General features: G+C 37.6%; 1 protein-coding gene across 1 annotated transcript in view; it reads left to right on the forward strand.

The window, feature by feature from the left end:
- nsg2 (neuronal vesicle trafficking associated 2) overlaps positions 1 to 20,600 on the forward strand; it is a 23,634-nt gene extending 3,034 nt beyond the window's left edge. The window contains exons 3-5 of the mRNA XM_077741366.1: positions 8,169 to 8,279; positions 17,706 to 17,816; positions 20,298 to 20,600. Coding sequence (XP_077597492.1) covers positions 8,169 to 8,279; positions 17,706 to 17,816; positions 20,298 to 20,501 — 426 coding nt within the window. The 3' untranslated portion in view covers positions 20,502 to 20,600. The remainder of the gene's footprint in view (positions 1 to 8,168; positions 8,280 to 17,705; positions 17,817 to 20,297) is intronic.
- Positions 20,601 to 22,551: the final 1,951 nt, after the last annotated feature.

Here is a 22,551-nt window from a genome sequence, read left to right on the forward strand (position 1 = left end):
CACTGGATGAGTTCCAACACCTTTAGGAAGACTTCCTTCAATATATTGTGGGTTCCTGATTGCAATTTGGAGAAAAGTTCATTTGTCTGTGTGTGTTTTTAAATTATTTGTGTTGGATGATTAATAGGTTTAGACAGGTGCAGTTCTGGACAGATTTTCACTCCCTGAAGTAGAGCTGCTCAAAAAGGATAAAAGAATATAGCACAAATTAAGGTTGTCCTTTTGTTTGGTTTATTGACTAATTTCTGACTAAAATAATGTTTCCAGTGGTCTGTAAAAGCTCGGGAGGCTTGTATTTCCTTTTAATGGACAGTTCTTGAAAATCCTCCGTTTGTGTGTGCGTGTGTCCCTTATAAAAGTCTTTATTTGAGAGTTCATTTTTTGATCAATGTAATGGCCTATTTAGTAATGTGCTTTCCCTCCTTATGGACAATAGTCTGAAACCCTGTGTTTATGTGACACGGAATATCTGTCATTGGCCACCAATTTGTGTGATTTGACATGATATTTACAGAGCTGTCAGTCACTATACTTGCTTCATTCTACGAGTATGCACACAGACACAAACACACACACACACACCTTCACACACAAACACACAATTTCACACTCAATTTCTGCTTTGTTTATATCATTGCAAAGCCAATAAGAGTGAATCCTGAAGATGTACCATAGAAATTTTGTTAGTTGGTCCCTTTTGAAGAAGGGGGTAAGAGATAACAGAAGCAAGCGTCTTCCTTCTGCGTCTCTGCTGGCTGTCAGCCACTGCAGATTTTGTCATTTTCTCCCTCCGACTGAAAACACGTCTTTGTTGGGCATACATAAGCTGCTTAACACGGCCTGTATGAAATACTGTCGCTCATCATACGTAAGCAAACGTTACTGTGTCGCTCTGTTCTTATTCATAACACCTCGTTGGAGAGACAGATGCGTTCATGTGTAGTCTTTGAACTCATTTGATGTCAGGTTCATTTGAGTGGAGACATTTTACTTTTGTAAAGAAAACAGGTTGGAAGTCTTTTTTGCCAAATTAAAATAGCCAATTCGAAAAACTTTATTGCCACATTTTTTCCGACTATGTCGCACCGGAGTAAATCTTGCTCTGGCCAAAGAATGCACAATGAAGAGGAAAAGAATGTATGTGGCAATAAAGTATGAATTATTGTTTTTGTTTTGACATACCTCCTGGTGGTGTGGTGGTTCACTCACTTGACTTCGGTCCAGACAGGTGTGGCCTCGATTCCCACTGGTGGCGGTATGATTGTGAATGGGAATGGTCATCTGTTGACTAGTCTAGAGTGTAGACCACTGATTTAGGGTGTCCCTGCCTCTAGCCTAGAGTCAGCTGGGATAGGCTCCAGCACCCCCAGCGACCTTAAGGAGGAAATATATATACACAGACACACACACACACATATATATATATATATATATATATATATATATATATATATATATATATATATATATATATATATATATATATATATATATATATATATATATATATATATATATATATATATATATATATATATATATATATATATATATATATATATATATATATATATATATATATATATATATATATATATATATATATATATATATATATATATATATATGTACATATATATATATGTACATATATATATATATATATATATATATATATATATATATATATATATATATATATATATATATATATATATATATATATATATATATATATATATATATGTACATATATATATATATATATATGGCGCAGTGAAGAGTGTTGTTTTTATATAGGAGAAAGGGAGTCTATAAATGAGCTGAGGTATTGATTGAATTTAGGTCTCTATCAGCTGGCACGCTATATTACCTTGTCGATGTTGTGTCTCCACAACTGTGAAAAAGAACGTGTTAACCTAATGAGGAATCATATTCAGCCATCTATTTGAGCAGAGTTTACAGACATTTCATATGTTTTTTGCAAAGAAAATGTTATTCCAGAAGAGAAAATAGCTGAATGACTTAGTAGGGACTTTTAATAGAGGCCTGGATGAAGTCGCTATCACAAGACATGGAGTTTTTATTTGTGGCACTCAAACATTGTTGTCATGCACTGGCCCAGTACATACAGCTTATTTATTTAATGCAGTGATATTATCGGCTCTGCGACCAGTTTGTGTGTGCCTGTAATGCCAATGGCAGCTTTAGTGGGTCATGTAGGCTGCCAATATACCCTACATCTGCAGAGAAAAGGTCTTTTCATCCTGTCCGGTGAATGCTGGGTTAGCACTGGCGTGCGTGATCGCGCATTGTCTAATATGGCATTGGCCTACATGAGCTAGGGCAGACGAGTATTAGATTGGATTCCATCCAAGCAGAGATGTTAGCATCAGGATGGAATCAGCAATTGAAAATTTGTAAAAACAAGTCATGTATGGAAAAGTAGCTGGCTGAAGTGAGTAAGAACGTTCTTGAATGTTTTATTCGTAAGCAAAACCTGCTTGAAATTCAGAAAGTATGAAAGCCCTATAATAACTGCTTTGTAATGCTGGACATCTTTAACAGTGTGACAGTTTTAATGAACTCTAACTTCTTATATGTTAGTGTATGTGTGTGTTTGCGTGATTTGCCCACTGGTGGGAGTGAAATGTAGTTTTGCACAAGTGACGTTTTATGACTATTATTTGTCATTCAGGACCTGCTGCTATTCATTTTTTGCAGAAGGTAATATGCTTGCTACTATTGCTTTATTGTCTGTCCAGATGTGTTACTTTTGTTCTTTTGGGGGTTTGTTTTGTGTTCTCATTTGTTTCTCAGTGTTAACACTGTTCTATTCATTACTGTATAATTCTTTTTTTTTCTTTTTTGGTTCTATTTCAAATAAAAGGCTAGGCTTTGCGGTTGTTTTGAACACACTGCAACTTGTACGAAATAGCCCGAAGCCTCTTATTAAAGCAATATTCACTCTCTACCAAACTGCTGCTTGTTGTGATGTGAGCTTCGCCAAGTGCACTGCTACCATAGGGCGCTTGCATGGTAAGTGCTAGGTTGCAAATCAAAGCAAAAAATTGGGCAGTAGTTGGCTTTTATCTCTCAAAACTTGTAAGGAGCGTGAAATCCTCACATCTTGAATCACTTATGCAGTTTGTCCTTTCCAGCAGCTCTCCATTTTATCACATACATGCATTTTATCACATTGATGCAATTTCTTCCCATTTTTGAACATCGGCTGTTTTTCATTCCTTGGGTGTGAAAATCAATTCAGACCCCTGACATCTGTCAAACGCAAATACATGCTTTGACTTACGGCCAGCCACGCGTATCCTTAGAGAGTGATCTCTTCTTGCATTATGAATGTTTTTTATTTCACTATGTTAAGGATTGGCAGATTTGATCATTTTTTTCCAGTCTCTTGTTTGTTTTCGAGCCTTGGCCCAACACTTTTTTATTTTCCCAGCAGACATTACCTCTGATTTCATCTGAATATTTCAACGCAACGTTCACATAAATTGCTAGTGCAGTAAAAAATGTCAATAATGTTGAAACATTTGCAGTTCACTTCTCACACGTTTGGTCAACATTGACTCGATTTTGAATACCCCTGTTTACGTCAATGATTGACCAAACACAGTAATCCCTCGGATATCACGGATTCAACTATTGCAGCTTCACAACATCGCATATTTTTTTCTGGGGTAATTTTTTTAAATTACATTTTTTAAGTACCGTATTTTCACGACTATATGGCGCACTTAAAAGTCTTAAATTTTCCCCAAAATAGACAGTGCGCCTTATAATCCAGTGCGTCTTACATGTGGAAAAAACAGAAAACCAAAAATGAAAAACCACCACTGTCGGGTATTAAAAAAACACAAACGCCTGAAATGAAACAATACTGTTAAATATGCAGACGCTATCTTAGTTTACAAAATCTTCCATCATATAGCTACTCCCCCACTGCAAGATTTTGTACAAAAAAAATCCAAAACATCAACAATGGCTGGCTCTAGAGGTGACTGTGTAGTGAGTGCTTCATACCTGGAAGTCAATAACAATTACCTTATTTTCACGACTATAGGGCGCACTTAAAAGTCTTAAATTTTCTCCAAAATAGACAGTGCGCCTTATAATACAGTGCACCTTATAATACCGTGCGCCTTATATATGGAAAAATGTCATTCATTGAGGGTGCGCCTCATAATGCGGTGCGCCTTATAGTCGTGAAAATACAGTAAGTTCATACAAATGTGAAAATACATGCTGAAAATGACAAGCGGAAGTCACTCCCATGTCCTCTGCTTGCATTTAGGACTCAGCACTGAAGTAAAAAAAATAAATAAATAAATTAGGGGTGAACCTACTTTAGGGTTTTTTCCTTTATTTCGCCAATGTCTGGTCTACATTAACCCAGATAATCGAGGGATTACTGTACATGTGACAGTGCTTTGAATGTTATTTTTCCCCCTGAAATGAAAAAAAACAGCCTTGACTTGTGTTAACACTGTACGCAAAACTTCTCTATAAAAAAGAACTACAGGTTGTGGCTTAGTGCAATGCACCAAATTCAGGAAAGCAACTCCTGACGTGATTGTGAGACTTTATTAGTGGATACAATAAATATCCCAAAAAAATTATACCACATAATTCAATATGGTAGCAAGTGCTGTCATTTCTTGCCTTGTGAAATTCCAGGATGTTGCTGTCAAATATAAGCAACTAATTGGCTTACTTGCTCCATGATTTCTTCTAGCACACTCTGCGGAGGTTCTGTATGAAATCGCTTCCCCGCTGATGTGTAAGAATCTAATGAAAGGTCACGATCTACCTTTGTATGTCTACTTGTTCAGGCCAACCTTCCCACCACAAAACTACAACAGCTGTCAAGATGGATGAAATTGTAATTCTAAGCAAGTCCATTCTTGAAATTACATTTCAGTTTCTTAACACCTCCGTTTAGTTAATACATATCGTAGAAACTTCAACCTTAATCAGTCACACACCACGTCGTAATAAGTCTGACCTTTACAAAATGTGGAAAACACTTTAGCTTTGTTTGTTTTCTTAAAGCTATGATTTAAAAACGTTTAGTTCCAAGGGGTTTCAATTCATGGTTTATATTTAGAGTGACTGTCATAGTCAAATCGTGACAGCAAGGCTAGTTACATTAGGTAGCATGTGTATTAAATCATGTTTTATGTTTAAACTCCATTCTTTCTTTCTGTTTTTCGCCCATAATCAATTATTTGTCAGGATGCGTTCTAAAAAAATTTTTTTGAAAGGAAAAACAACAAAGAAAGAGGAAAGGAAGATAAAAAACAACAATCACAGCGACGATAATAGAATGCTGGAAAATAGTATGAGTGGCTCATTTTTCATCCCATCAGAGCTGTAAAAAAACAGAACTAAAATTAAAAAACAATTCTTAAAGGGATGCTCGTGTGAGCCTTAAATGTTTTTTTCTCACTAAAGTGATCTCAATGAGAATCACAACACTTTTGTCACCTCATTATTCTATCATCCGTTCTCTTCTAATCTCCTCTAATGAATTGCTCATTAATCATTGTCTTTATCCAGCAGCCTACATTTGGAGAACAGAGTGCACACCACATCTTAAAACTCTAGCCTGATGAAAAGAATAATCAAAAAAACAACCCTCTCGTGATAAAATTAAAAAAAAAACTATGAACTGCTTGCTCTTCCTCCCATAAAACTAATTTTTCAATGCAGGATTCTTGTCACAGTAGATAAATCACAGAATTATTATTATTTTTTTTTTTACACATGCTGTTTTTTTCCCCTCTAAACTAAGTGTATTTCTAACGCTTGTTCGCGCAAATGTATACAAAATCAATAACTAGAGAAAGGAGGGATGTAAGCCACAACATGTAACATTTTAGTCTACTTTGTTCACTTTACCAGGAACGGATCATATTTTCCAGCTATAATGTTTTTTTTGGAGATGGGCAGAATTCAATGAAATGGGAGTGAATATAGCATTTGATGCTTCTCGATCGTTACAATGACGTAATACCTTTGGAATGAATGTAACGTAGGGTGTGATTATATAAGGAAGTGTTTTGTTAAAGTTGTGATGAAGCGTCTTTGAGTCTTTGTATTGATATTCTTAGGTTTTCCATGTAATGGTAACAAAAACCTATTTGGGTGTTTACAACGAGAGGTTGTTACTGCAGCATTCTTGAAAGACAATCTGTTTCCGAGAAGATTAGGAAAAAAGAACAGTGATACCTTTCGATTTTGCTTCCCCTTCAAGAAAATAACATATCTATCTATTCTTTCTCACCCTGACCATTATTGTCCACGTCAATAAATGAGACTCTGCCCCCTTTTCCTGTTTCAACACCTAATTTTTTCCGTCAAGCTTCTCTTCAATCCTCGATTGAGCAGCCAAAACACAACACTGTTCTTTCCTCCCAGGCCAACCTTCTTAAATTGGGGCTGCATGACCTTGTTAGCCTGCAGTCGAAAGTAGATGTTCTCCTTTAGGATGATGATTACACTTGTGGGAAATCTGAGAAACAAGTTTAGAAAATGTCTGCCTATCAGCACTGGACTTCCCTGCTGAATCTGCTACCCCGCACTGTAAAGGACCTCTTAAAATCTATATGTTGATTATCATAGATCAAGATTTAGGCAGACAAGTATACTTGTTATTTTAAAGCATTTTATTCACCAAGGGTGCTTGGAATACCGTATTTTCTCACATATAAACTGCCCCTTAAAATGGCCATATTCAGTGTTCTAATAGGGTGTGCAAATGTCTTACTTTGAGGGGAAAATCTTTAAAATTGATCACACGTGGTATTTCTGAGATACTGTATGAATCCAAAGGCTGGATTGCACATTCCGCTAGGGTGTTGCCTGCACGTAGATGAATTCAAATCCCAGGTTTGTTCTGTTGAATACCTTAAGTATAATGATAAAGGTAACATAGTAAGCATAATCGACCAGAGGCGGTCAATCAGGCTTTTTTAATGTATTTTTGTGACTATTTTCATCGTATGCTTTTTTTGTGTGGGAAAATCTCGTAGAATTACGTAGACAAATATTTTTGTAACTATTTTTTGTAAATCTGCAATACTAAAAATATATTTTTGTACTCCCGTGATTGAGTAAGATTCCAAATTCCGAAAAAGAACCACTAAAAATGAACCAATTGAAAGAACCATTCATGAATTCTACGACGCAGACGGGGCGCAGACACTTACAGAATCCTAGCAATGTAAGAGTTCTGTTGATCGTCGATGCGATACCGTAGTGACGCAGCAGAGGGTGCCGACAATCTCGCGACATTCGTCATCTAGTGACCATCCAATCATGAATTTTACGACAACAAGACGGACGCAGACACTTACAGAATCCTGCCTATCAACGACCTCCGGTCTAATAAAATACAGCATAACACCCATCTGATCTGTTTTCCATATCTCCTTTTTCTACCACACCTGAATCCAATGATTAACTCATCAGCAAGCTGTCCAGAAGCCTGATACTGATCTCGATTATTTGATTCAGGTCTGTAGTGGAGGGAGATATGGAAAACAGACTGGATAGCGACTCTCGAAGACTTTTCTCTGGGTACTCCAGTTTCCCAAAAATATGCAGGATAGGCTGCTAGAATTCCAGATTTCCCCTAGGTATGAGTCTGGGCATGGTTGTCTGTGTCCTTGTGCCCTGCGATTGGCTGACCGGCAATACCGGGCGTCCCCCACATAGTTTGCTGCGATAGGCTCCAGCATCCCCTCCGACACTTATGAGGATAAGTGGTATGGAAAAAGAATGAATTAATATTCGGCATATTTGACTCGGAATATTACAATGAATGGCTTCTTGGCAGGTAATTTCTCGTGGCATGCCTCAGCATTGCTTATAGCACATTAGTTGGGAAACACTTTTCTAATCCAACCTAAACATTATCCTTAACCAATAGGCGTGGCTAGCTTGACCTGAACATTAAAATCAAATAAACTGCAAACCCACCCTAGAAATGGGCATTGCTTTTGAGAAAAATTGACACATAGCTCTTTTTAGGTCGTTCACGTTTGTGATTGCTGTCGGTTTTTTTCTCTCCTAAAGACATCTCATTTTTCACACATCTCATAGATTGGATTTATCCTGCAGTAAGTAAAGTGTGATTCTCGATGCAGGTGGTGGTGAAAACTCGCACCGAGTACCAGACGGAGAAGAAGAAGGTGAAGATTCCCAAAGTGGAGGAGTTCACCATCAGCTTTACCGACGGCGTGTCTGAGAGACTTAAGGTGAGACGACCGTGAAATTTCCAAAATCCTATTAGTCATGAGATTAAAGTAATTACAGGAATTGAGCTGAGTCATTCGTTCCAAAAGAACACGGGTCATGAATCCATTGTAAAGAAAATGATGTCAAATGGGACTATTACCAAATGTGGTAACACATGCATCATCAAACCTTTGTTGCTGAGTGGACGAAAATAAGCGCTGCCACGTGTGCAAATCGTATAATTCCCGTCCTGCAATATGGTTCATTCTCTTTCATTGTTGTTGGATTAGACCAATGAGAAGGAAGTCAGGTTGTCATGACAGCAAAGTCAAGCTGCTTCCATGGCAACCTGCCATGAGAGCCGATGGGAAGAGATAATGCGAGGTGTTTGCACAGCAACACAGGGAGTGGATGTCAAATGAAAATAAAAGTCTCTTGGGCACGATTTATTTTCATTTATTTCATTACTAGATTTAAAGAATTTATGGAAGTCTTACATTAAATTTGATTTTATATTGTGAAAACAAAACAAGACATTCTCTATATACCGTATATTACTTCAGACTGGTCTACCTGTGTAAAATTGACAAACAAAACAAAAGAAAATTAAATATTGAGCCCATTAAAATATGAATAGTCAACCAATCTATATCATTTCTTATAACAGATTTCTTATAACATGTCAGTGCAAAATGTTACATGCTAACTAGAACTAATGGAGATCTCAAATTTATTACAAGGGACATACAAAAATGCTCTTTATGGGTGCGTTTACAGATTTTAGAGATCTTTAAATCTGATTGGAGGCCACCTCGTGGTATAGAGTTTCAATCAACTGGCTTTGGTGTGGACAGCCGTGGACTCGATTCCCGCTGGTGGTGGTATGATTATACGTGCAGATGGTCATTTGTCTCTCTGTGTGCTATACGCCTGATTGGCGACCAGTCTTTCACTGAGACACTTGGGTTAAGAACTTGGGTCCAGAACCCCTCACAAACCCATGGAGTATGCGTGGTGTGGAAGATGAAAGAAACGACAAAATCTGATTGGCTCAAGAATTTTATTGCATATACAGTGTTCCCTCGCTACTTTGCGCTTCAGCTATCGCGGACTCAGAGCTTCGCAGATTTTTTTCAGGAAAAAAAAATAAAGATATTAAATTAAAATTATAAATTACATCATTTTACAAGAGGTGGAAACTAAATATTCAATAAGAATTAGTAATTGCATCAAAGAAATGGTCAATAACATGGTGAGAGTTCAGGAATCGCATTGATGACGTCATGGCTGTTTACAGGCGCAACTTCACCGCCCCAAAAAAAACAATGTTCACAACTCCCAATAACGATGTTTCTTACGTGCAAAAAAACTGCAGAAGATCCTCCATCCGAACTACTATGATGTTTTTGCTTGGTGGTGCTTTTGTGCACGTGTTACACATTTCTTTAAGCATTTTTGAAGGGGCACCCCTACTTCGCGGAAATGCACTTATTGCGGGGGGTCCCGTCCCCATTAACAGCAATAACTGAGGGAACACTGTATACAAAGCAGTAAAACATACGCACGAGTAATGCACACACAGAAGCAATGTTGCTAAACTGAATAATTCCCCCGATCCTTTATCAAGGTTATTGTTGAACAAAAACTGTGTAAGACCTTACTTTATGCATCTCTTGATGGGAATAATATTGAATGAAATATTGCTATCCGTCCTTGAACATAGCCCATAGTGGTTATCAGACTTTTCCAGAAATGTTGCAGTCGGCTTAACAGAGCACGCGCTACGCTGCCTTCAGCTTTTGTTAAGCACAAATGCAACTCAGTCGCTTTGATTCTGTGTGATGTCTTTTGCTTTTTGGGGGGCTCAAGTGAACCGCCGGCTTGGCTTCAACTGACGAGCTGATTCTGCGCGAGCACATAAACGAGATATTTACACATCTCCTTTCTCCTCTAAGCTTAGCAGTTTGTGTTGATGGTTGGAGAAGCCCAATCGCTCTCTAATGCACCCTCGCTCATCCATCCCCTGCTTCTTCTCTCACCTTGCACAACACATTCCTCTTTTCTTTTCACACTTTGATTTGTCTCGCTCCACCCTCTTCATCTGCGCTGTGTACTGCAGGAATATGGCAACGCATGCAGTCATAAGGGTGTCAAAAAAGAGCCATAGGAGAAATGTAAAAACCGCCATTCCTGTTCATCGTACAAAAAGGAAATATAGTTTTGTTGTGTGACCTCCAGTCAAGCCAGCCACTAGGGTTCAATTGTCCATAGCTCTCTACCGCCATCCTCTGTCAGCTGCTTCCAACTCACCCCAACCCTTCTGTGTCGTTTCAATCAGACCTGGATTGAGGAACCTTTTAGATGGAAAGAGCCATAATTAATTCACATTTTTTAAATGTTAATCCTTTAGAGCCATGCTCCGAATTTAAAAATCAATATACATGAAAATGTGTTCCTTTTTTAGCCACTTCACCATTTTTAAAGTACAAAAAGTCTCTGAATTCTTTTGACAACATTGTTACGTTGTTGCTAATCAATGAGTATCAATCAAAATATCAATGCAGAAGAGTTAAATGAAAAATAGGTAGAGTCAATGCCATAATACCAGCGCTTTGTCACAAGCAGCATTGTTTACCTCACAGGTCTGCTTTGCTTTACCTGTTTGTTACAACAACTATCAAAGAGTCTTATTTTAAATGATCTAAAAAAGAGGCTATTATACATAGTATGGCTAAAAAGAATGACTGGCGACCAGTCTAAAGTGTAGTCTGCGTTTCGCCTGAAGTCAACAGCATTTTCAGCCATTTATTTATTAAGATACAAGATCAAAAGACAATTGTTGCACTTTAAAAAAATGCAAAATGGGTGTTTAACAAATAAAAGATTGAGTTGACACACTTAAAGAAGAAATTCAATCACTCATCTATTAGGATATCAATTCTCTACATTGCATGGTTTGGACAAACATAGCGAGAGAATCTTAATATACACACACGCCCATAAATCACGCTTCATAAGGATTATAGACAAGAGTTTCATACCATGAGCGTAATCACTGAATAAATCTAACACTTCTATCATTGTATTGGGAAAAATAACTGTCATTTTCTACAAATGTTCTTCTGGCCCTAATCATAATGATCTAACTTATAGATACATTGCCTTGGGATGAACAACCATGGGGAATTATAATAAAAATAATTTAGAACTGAGACAGATAATACTCAACAGTACTCAGGTAAATTGCACATTCCAGATGCCAAAACTAGAACACAAATGACCACGTCATGAACCCAAAAGGACGACAACGAAGGCCTTCATGTTCATATTTTAAAGTTCAGAGGGAGTCAACTTAACGCGGCTTGACTTGAATATGTCTATGAACCCTACGATACATACACACAACAATTTAAAGACTCTAAACTGGGATGTCTTAGCAAAGTACTTAGACTCTTTTCCATCACTATTTTTACCCACTTCAATTTTCTTTTTACCCCCTTTCTTGTACTGGGTGCCATGTCAAGTCGAGCCAGCATTCAGTGGCCAGCGCTTACTGGCACATAATCACACGCGCATCATATTGTTAAAAAACTGGCTGCTGATTAAGTGAAGTGGCCAGATTTGATGGCAAGATACTAAAGGCTGAGCAGGGCACACATAAGTACTACATCACTGCACAACTTTCAATCTACAGTTGTAGATTTAAGAAGTCAATGTTCATATCTCAAATCTCAAATATTTATATGCTGCTTAATTTTTTTATCAGGGGTAAACAATAACCCATTGCTCTAAATTCATATATGAAATAGGATATGATTGACTATACCGGGTTAAAATCATTTTTGAGTTGATTGGATTTTTAATGCACATTTAGATATAGGGGTAAACAATAACCCAATGCTCTAAATTCATATATGAAATAGGATATGATTGACTATACTGGGTTAAAATCATTTTTGAGTTGATTAGATTTTTAATGCACATTTAGATATTTTGCCTTAATCTCATGATTTTGTATGAATTCCCATTCGGCTTCTCACTAAACCAAACTGAAGTCAGCGGGTCACGCTGACTTCAGTTTGGTTTAGTCTTCATGGGCAGTAAAGTGGAATATTATAATGAAGATACATTAGCACAGTTGACATCCGTTAGGCACAAGCTTTGGTGGAGTCACTGCCACCCTGCTGGATTATTATAATCCACTTTTCAGCCTGTAATGTCACACAGCGTCTTTAATGATTCTAAACAGAGTGCCCTACCCCACAGAAAAACACATAAATCAAATGTTGCATTTCAAATAAAGTAGAGGCAAGAAAAAGACCAACTGTGACCTGTTCCCCGGTTTTTATTGGCCTGCAGCAAATTATGAATTTTTTTTTAAAGATTAACGGCCAATCGCAGGCCGACATAGGCCCACATGTCTACAGACAACCAGTCATGCTCACACTCACATTGCTGGGGGCAATTTAGAGTGTCCAACCAGCATGTTTTTGGAATGTGGTAGGAAACCGGACTTCCCGGGGAAAGGGGAAACTTCACACAGGTGGATTGATCTGGATTCGAACCCAGGGCCCCAGAACTGTGAGGCCGATGCGCTAAACGTTCACCTTGTGGGTCAAAAACCTGACAAAAAACTGTGGGAAATTGTGGAGAATTTTAGCATTTGGTTTGACACAAACATTGAGCTATTATTATAACATTTTACACTATTCTTAAACCTCAAGATTTTTTTGTTGCTTGTGGCCATTAACTCATTTAGTGCACAGTGGACACAAAATGCATTTCACTGGGGAATATTAAAGGAATCATGTTTCATTGCCATTGACATCAATAGATGTCCAATGTAATTTGCCCCTCTCAAAATATATTAGACATCTCTCACTCTCAATAGCAGCCATTAATTAGGTCAATAATTCAAAATTAATGCATTTTAAAAACCCAATTTTTTGTTCCTTAATTTCGTTCCTTGCATCCGTTTTAATTTATTTATTAATTTTATGCCACCAAATTGATAAAACAAGTACATGTCACCATCTTCAAAATAACTAAATGTGTCCCTGGCTTTTTTTTTTTTTTGAGTACACGTTTGATCATATTTGATGACTTGAGTGCACTTTGAGTGACCTTTCTATATAATTATGGTGTCTGGAGAGAAATCACCTCGACACGCCCGCACACACACACACACACACAGCGTGAGCATAAAGGTCACCCGACGCTTTCCACAAAGCCCCAAAGCATTTTGATTGAAACATTAGCACCTTAGCCGAATTGAAATGAGCCAAAGAGTTGCTTCTCGGTGCATGTCGTCAGAGTATCAACTAGCGTCATTGGCTGTAGTTGCGGCACGACCGTCTCCATGTCAACCAAATTGTCCATGTTTGAGAGATGCCACATATGGTCCGTATCCGGGAGCAAATCTAAATTACGTTTGGGAGAGAAAGGAAGAACATTTGTGATGAGATCTGCGGGGGGAATTAATAATGTTACTTAGAAAATGGGAGGCTTTTACAGTCTTTCTCCTTGGTAAGCGTTTACAAAAAAATGATCCTGTTGTAATTTGTGGAGAGACACCCACTGTATATTTCTGAGAACTAAATATTGGATTTTACTGTTTTATCATCATGTCATGACTATGAAAAAATGTTTTTCCTCCATCATGTACCGTATTTTCACGACTATAAGGCGCACTTAAAAGTCTTAAATTTTCTCCATAATACACAGTGCGCCTTATAATCCAGTGTGCCATATATATGGAAAATACAAAAAACCAAAAACGAAAAACCACCACTCTCGGATATTAAAAAAACACAAACGTCTGAACTGAAACAATACTGTTAAATATGCAGATGCCATCTTAGTTTACAACATCTTCCATCATATAGCTCCTCCCCCACTGCAAGATTTTATTCCAAAAAATCTCAAAACATCAACAATTGCTGGCTCTAGAGGTGACTGTGTAGTGAGTGCTTCACACCTGGAAGTCAATAGCAATTACCGTATTTTCACGACTATAAGGCGCACTTCAAAGTCTTAAATTTTCTCCAAAATAGACAGTGCGCCTTATAATACAGTGTGCCCTATATATGGAAAAAATGTCATTCATTGAGGTTGCGCCTTATAATGCGGTGCGCCTTATAGTCGTGAAAATACGGTAATCTTTAATTTATTATGCGTTTGTTAACCCCAATTCCAATGTTTTTCTTTTAGTTTGCCACAAAAAGACATTTTAAACTAGTCGCCAGCAAACTGGGTTTTTTTGTATTGCACTTTTTAAACACTAATACTTCAATTAGTTGTCAAATGGGGGCCACAAAATATTATTCTGAGGGCTGTAACGAGCAACTGGCCCTGAAATTTGAAACCTCTGTCCTATATTAATTAATTCATCTTCTGTATGTATCCTCACAAAAGTCACATGGCTGCTGGAGCATTTCCCAATGAATTGACTGAAAACATAATTCATGCATAAAAGCTTTAATAATTCTGCTGGTGCTATATTGTAAATTGATGAGTTCATCTATAATCCTTATAAAGCGTGATTTATGAGTGTGTGTTTGTGTATGTTAAGATTCTCTCGCTACGTTTGTCCAAAATGTGCAATGTAGAGGGTTGAAATTTTTTATGGTGTCCAGAAATAGCTCTCGGATTCTAATAGACGAGTGACAGAATTTCTTCACCTTCTCTCAGTGTGTGAACTCAATCATTTATTTGTTAAACACCCATTTTTCAAAAGATATCTTTTTAATTAGCGCAACAATTGTCTTTTGTTTCTAAACAAGAAGGCTAAGCCGGGCCCCCTGCTTGCTGTAATGAAAAGTTGCTTGTGGTAATTAAAAATTGTTTTTGCATGATGCGTTTGCTGTTACATAGATACTCCACATTACATTTTCTTCTCATTTCCACAATTTGCACCCTTTTAGAACCAAAATCGGTTGACAGGATAGTTTTGTGACAAACAGCTTGAAAGGGGCTCCAGTCTCACCTTGATATTATCCAGCACTGGATTTGTACTATAAAGTTAACACCCCCCAACAAAATCCCCACCTGCTGATCTTTAAAGAGTGATGGGGTCTTTGCGGGGATTTTTTGGAGGGCGGTAGCTCGGCCCCCTACATGGCCAGTCAATTCCTGGTGGAAAATGAGTGGGTATTGGCTTTCATCAGGACTGACAGCTGAGGACGCAGGAAGGTTAGAAAGCACGTGACTATTTATCAATGGAAAAAAAGCTGCATTGTTTAGTACACCTGCACAGTCCAAGATAAAAGCGAAAGTAACAACCATCTCATCTCATTTTCTGAAACGCTTTATCATCATTAGGGTCGCTGGGGGCGGGGGGTGGATTAGTGCTGGAGCCTATCCCAACTAACTCCGGGCAAGAGGCGGGGGGCACTGTAACGGTGGCCAGCCGATCGCGGGGCACAAGGAGACGGACCACTATGCACACTCACACTCATACCTAGGGGCAACTTAGAGTGTGCAATCAGCCTACCATGCATGTTTTGGGAATTTGGGAGGAAACCGTAGTACCCGGAGGAAACCCATGCAGGCCCGGGAGAACATGCAAACTCCACACAGTGACCTGGATTTGAAATACTACTATAACTGACTTTAAAATGATAGTAAACAATATTTTGGAAACAAATCATGAGATTATATGAGATCATTGCAAGTTGACATTTAGCACATATTTAATAGAGTTGTCCAGTCAAATCATCATATCCATGGGGGTAAAAGTATGTTAGTTTAGTTTTTGATATCCGAAAAGCCTTTGATTTGAACCTGAATATTTTTTTTATATCCACTAGAAATGAATTTCAGCAAATGTAAATGTGTTGTTGCATGCTCTTTTGAAAACATAAATGGCTGAACAAAGATTGAGTATATAAAAAAAGCGAAACTCAAGCCAAATGCCAAAGAAAAAGTTAAAACCCATTGTTTGATACAGAGACTCACAAAATTTGTGTTTAAAGTCCGAAGAGTGAAGTAGAATGGTGGCCGCGTGCGAGCATCAGTTGGCATAACACTGAGGGACTTTGAGCATGTGCTGCGTGCCTAATTATTATGACAAGATTGTTGGAGCAGCCAATCAGAACGTCCAAACATGGGAGCGTGGGAGGCAGGAAATTACAATTTATCGGAATGGCAACTTTAGTTTATTTATTTTCTAAGACAGATGTGTGCACACTGATGTAATGACACACGTACACAATTATGACACAACACACATACAGCTGTCATACGTTGGCAGATAGTATGGGTTTTAAGCACAGATAGCCTTCCATGCCTCATTTTCATAATTCAAATTTAAATGCAATTTCACAGGCGTCCAATCAAAGTGTCAAGATGACAGGAAACCCTTTTTTATGTTAATCTCCACAACAACATGTCCAGTCTGCCAGACAATTGCAAAAAGCACACATTTGTTTGAATAAGTCTATTGTCAAATGTGTATACTATACATAATGTATTATTATACTACTGTTCTTTTGATACAGAAGTATAAACAACATTACTTTGTTCAAAAGGGATTGTGATGCTTTATAATTAGTATTAAGTGAATATATTGCATTTATATTTCCGTGATATTTAACTTTGGGGGAATATTTTTAAAACAAGCATTTAAAACAGATATAAGTCCAATAACTGATCAGTGTATTTTAAAATGTATACAAGACTAATACTTTTCCATTAGAGTAGTTTGGTTAGGAACAACTATGTATTTATTTTACAAAATAGTGAAAGTCTTACTACATATTGGCACAAAAATCTATTTAATATATTTAAAATAATTTTTATAATATCAATAAAACATGATAATAATAGTTTTTAATCAAACCATTAAAAATAAAAGGTAAAAAGGTTCAAATGTCCCCTAAATAAGTTTTTAGTCCTTTTCGGTATGATTGAGTGTTCTAAAAGTTCAAATGTGTTCAATATATCCATTATGAACGATCAAGTCGTTTCATACTATATTAAAATTCACATAATGTATTCCATTAAATGTAATAACTTGAGATAATGTATAATGTTTTTTTGAATGACCTAAAATAGGTAAAAATCCTTTCAATAAATTCAACATTAAAAAAGGGATGGAATCTTTGGTAATATTCCAACTGTAAACTAGAAAGATTTCACGACCACTTACCTTCAATTGTGGTGGGCAAACTGGTCCTCAAGGGTCACAGTGGGTGAAAGTTTTAATCTAACTGGTCTAGTACGGACAATTTAACCATTGTAGTTTCTGCAGAATCAAGAAGCACCTGACTGCAATCCCATGATTGCACTTGCAGAACACCGGATTGGTGGAAAGGTGTTCTCTTGACGGATTGGGATACAAACCCTCACCCACTGTGGCTCTGTGGAATAGTTTTCCCACTCATGCTCTTCTAGAAAATAAAACACACCACTGTTGTTGACCTGAGTGGTATTTGCGCTTCCTGCAGGTCACCATCCTGATTATCTTGGCCTTAGCCTTCCTTGCCTGCATTGTGTTCCTGGTGGTTTACAAAGCCTTCACCTATGACCACGCCTGCCCAGATGGATTCCTCTACAAGGTACAAGAAATACTAATAATAAACATTTACATTCATATATAGTCTCTTTCAGGTGACCGTGCGGAATCGGAATACATTATGTAGATAAAATTAGTACTTTTTTACAAAATGGTTGTGGCAACTCCTCTTAGGCCAGGGTGCTCACTATTTTTGCTCCAAGATCTACATTTCAAGGAATCAATCTTTTGGGGGTATTCACTCGGCACTGAGTTTGGAGGGAGGGCAGCTAAGATGTGCCTCCTTACCAACAAAGGGTGCTGAATTGAAGCATAGTTGCGGTTAGTAAATTTATCTGTTCAACATAAAAAAAACGCCTAACAAGTCCCGCCTGACTTTGGTGTGGGCAGTCTGGGTTTGATTCCTATTCGGTGGCAGTGTGAGTGGTTTTCTGTCTCTCTGTGTTCCCTACAACTGACTGGTGACCAGTCTAACTTGTAGTCTGCCTTTTGCCTGAAGACAGTTGGGTTAGGCTCCAGCAATCCCCGCAACCCTTTCGAGGATGGACGGTATGGAAGATGAATGAGTCATGCATGTTCAAAATGTGAGAGAACAGAGATACCTTGCTACTTTGTGCTCCGGTTATCGCTGCATCCTCATATGGCAATTTTTTGGGGATATATTATTTAATTTTTTATCTCTTTATTCATTCATTCATTCATTTTCCATCCCGCCTATCCTCAAAAGAGTTGCAGGGGTTGCTGGAGCCTAACCCAGCTGTCTTCGGGCGAAAGGTAGACTACAACCTAGACTGGTTGCCAGTAAGGCACACAGAGAGACAAATGACCATCCGCACTCCCAATCATACCATTGCCTGCGGGAATCGAGTCCACGTCTGCCCGCAACGAAGTCAGGCGAGTGAACCTCTACACCATGAGGCGGCTTATTTTTTTATTCTTTTATTTTTGTATTTTTTTTATTATCATTTTAATTAATTCAGGAAAAATTGAAAATTTACGTTGAAACTTGTAACCAGAAGCCACTCTTGCTACTAGGACTCATCAGTGAAGAAAAAATGTATATTAATGTAGTATATATACATTTTCTTTTTTTTAACAGGGGTGACCCTACTTCACGGATTTTCACTTTTCGTGGGGGGTCCGACCCCCCATTAACCGTGATAATCGAGGTATTGCGGTGGGCACATTGCGACATCGCAGTACAAACAAGACATTATTTAGGCCCAAACGAAACTAACAGTCTAAAATCTAGATCAAATCTTACTCTCAGGCAATCTACCAATTGTGATCGACTGGTAGATCGACATATTTAGCACCCCTGACTTAAACAAATGTCATCATTGATATCCAACATGGCTTCTAATACAGTATTTATAGTGTATAATCTTTTTCTCACTGCAAAAAAATGATACTACTATGGACTTATAGGCCAAAAAAAGGAATAGATTGTAATTTAGGAAAAAAATGGTGGGTCATTAGCATTCTACTCCTTTGGACACTTGTTGTTCTATTGTGCAAAGTTTTTGGGTCACCTTGATGTTCAGACACTGAAAGCTGGAATCTAAAAGCTATTTTGAAGCCTCTCCTCTAACTCTTATTGCATGTTTCTCAGGTATCATTATCTGCTCTTGGGTATCAAACTGACAAATGTGCACCCACCCAGAAATACCCGTACTCATAAGTTATCAATGTATAGTTCCACATTATAGCCGAATTTTACCGTAAGATAGATATGACCCATTCTCCTTCATTTTGTTAAAGAGACAATTCAGCCAAAAGAGTTCAATTTTCACTAACAAGTTCACTTCACCTATATTTCCTTCAGAAAAATAAACCTAGGATTTTTTTCCTGTTTATTATCATCAATATATTTTGGGAGCCGAGAAAATACATATCCACTGCTTCTTGGCTGTTCACGGTGAGGACATACTAGGCTCAAAGTGACAGAAATTTTTCTGATTAATCTGGTGACAATGGTGGCCAAATCTCTGTGAACAGACTGGTTGTATTTTTTTTCTCAACTCGCGAATAATACGACTAAGAGAATTTGGAAAATCTCAATATGATGAGAAACAAGTCATACATTGTAACATTATGAGTAAAAACTGTGATATTAAGAGATTAAAATCAGAATATTACACAAATTAAGTCATTCATTGTAATACTACGGGATTAAAGTCGTTTTATTGCTTGTTTTTTATTACATGTTTTATATACATATCGTTTCATTTCATAGGCTGAGACCTTTAACGACATATCAGAAAATTCCCACTTTTATAGCATAAAATTAAAGAAAAGATGAGGTTAATGTCCTTACATTTCTCATTTTTACATTAAATTTACCGGAAGGTGTTTTGGGATAGGCGGACTTAGAACTCTTGGTCGGTCTGAACATCAAACAGAATTTGGCAATGGTCTGAGTGTGTGAGAACACAGTTTTTCCACATCTGTTTTGTAAGACAGAAGCTCGAATTTTGGTTGTGGATAGTCTGTAAGCAAAGTGTACATTTTGTTTTGGTCACAGCACAAGCGCTGCATTCCAGCCTCGCTGGAGGCCTACTACGCCGCACAAGACGCCAACGCCAGGGGCCGCTTCTACACAGTGATTAGCCACTACAGCATGGCCAAGCAGACCACCTCGCACTCCGTATCCCCCTGGCTGCCCGGGGGGGCCGTGGGGAAGCCGCACGATGGCAAGCCCCCACACGGCGGCGATGATGCCCACTGAGTTGCACAAACGCCATGAATACATCTGAGTGTGCCAGTAGGGCCTTTTAGAGTGCATGCAGACATCAATTACCAGTCATTTTCTGATTTGTTCTGCCCGTTTTCTCTTACGGAGCGCCAATTTTCCTACTCATCTGAAAACACAAACATTTGGCTCATTTCTTATTCATTTGCATATTTATTTTTGACAGTAGTTTGTGGTTTTGCATGGGACTCAGTCAACCGACTCAGTGTTATATAGTACTGTCTACTATTTGTTTATACATTATTATGTGTCAAAAGTCACATATACATCGAATGGGCCAAAAGTCGATACAGTGGTACCTTGAGATATAAGGGAGCCAATTTTGTAGTGTTTCATAAAGCAAATTTTAAGGTTAACTCTGACATCAATCAAAGAAAATTGCATATTCTATATCAAATAACCAAAACCAAAGCTCAGCCTTTCTGTCTATTGGCTGAATGCTCATCAGGCAAAACTCCATTCATATTCAATAGCCACAGTTTTAGAAAGACACATAATTTGAATACAATGGAGCAATACTAAATTTAGGCAGTTTAAATACTGTAATAGTCAGAGATAAATTCTTGATCCTTTGCAAAAACAATTACCATTACAGCATATTTGAGTCACAGTTGTAGTATTAGATATATTTTTTAGTCAGACTTGTTCTAAAGAAATGTTTTTGTGGGCATTTCACTGCATTTGCATTCATTTTAATGTGGGAAAAAAAGATTTGAGATGATGTTGAATGAATGAATCACACCTGTATCTCAAGGGACCACTGTAAAAAATGATTTGTTTGTACTGTTTGTTTGTCAGTAGTGCAATTTACTAGCTAATTTTTTTACATCATCTTTGCTAGCATAAGTTTGTTTCCCTCTATTGCCTTTTTTTCATATTTCTTTATATCTTATCTTTTCTTTCCTGCCCTCTCTCCAACCCCCATTGTTTCTTGTCATTTTTGCCCTCTGCTTTATTCATTTTCCACTCGTTAAGTCCTTCCTGTTTCATCCCTTTTTTTAATTTTAGAACTGATTTTCATTTCTACATCTTACTCCTGTGTCAACCCCGATCGAAAATTATAAGTTGCCTAAGAAACTGTGTACGTAATTTTTGTCGTATATTTATTGATGACGGAGTCTACTGCCTCAGCTGTGTACCCTCAGACCCTTCCACCCCAACCCTCCCAACAAAAGATGAAAAAATGTGCTCTCTGGTGTTGTTGTTTGACAAGTGGGACACTTGCTCATGTATATAGTAACGTGTTGCTTTTTTAAAATTTGGAATCACATTCTTTGCAGACGTTTGTAGGAGTTTTAAATTGTATGACTTTTTTTGAAACTTTTTGCCGTAGCCCCAAGTCAAATGCCACTTACGGGATTAAAACTGGAGATACGTATTTGAAGGAGGTGTTTTTAACATGCAGTATAACTTAGACACTGTTTATCAGCTGTTGTTTCTGGCATTCAAATGAGATCAACCTATTGACTGCCTTTTTTGAGATTAGTGTTCACAACATCAACTGTGATAAACCAGGACTGTTGATTGCTGATGTTTTAGTGATCCAAAAATATATACATAAAAAGATGGTGACGTTCATTTCCAGATCAGTTTGATTTTGTCTATCATGTTCATTTATAAGTGCAGCTTTTTATTTTTGAAGGCATCCATTTGCAGTTAAGAGTGCTTTCTATAAGCTGTTGTATTGTTGTTAGTTGCTAGCGTATTGTAACTGTCCCTGTAATGATTCCTTGTGCATCCCAACAACCTTTCCTCTTTCTCTCAGTTCAAAATATCCCAATAAAAAGACGGAGAGACCCGTAACCAACATGTCTGTGTGATTGATGTGCTACCTCGTAAAGATAAAATAACAGTGTTCAATAAAATGTTCATCTACAGTACTTTTGATGACAAATTCACCAAATATAGTTGAATTTTATAATAAGATCTTAATGTGAGCCAACTGATGTTGTAGTCCAGGGGTGGGCAAACTTTTCGGCCCGGGGGCCACATTGACTTTGAAAATCTGACAGATGGGGCGGGACAG

Source organism: Stigmatopora nigra, chromosome 19 (genome assembly GCF_051989575.1).
Source record: "Stigmatopora nigra isolate UIUO_SnigA chromosome 19, RoL_Snig_1.1, whole genome shotgun sequence".
Classification (NCBI taxonomy): Eukaryota; Metazoa; Chordata; class Actinopteri; order Syngnathiformes; family Syngnathidae; genus Stigmatopora; species Stigmatopora nigra.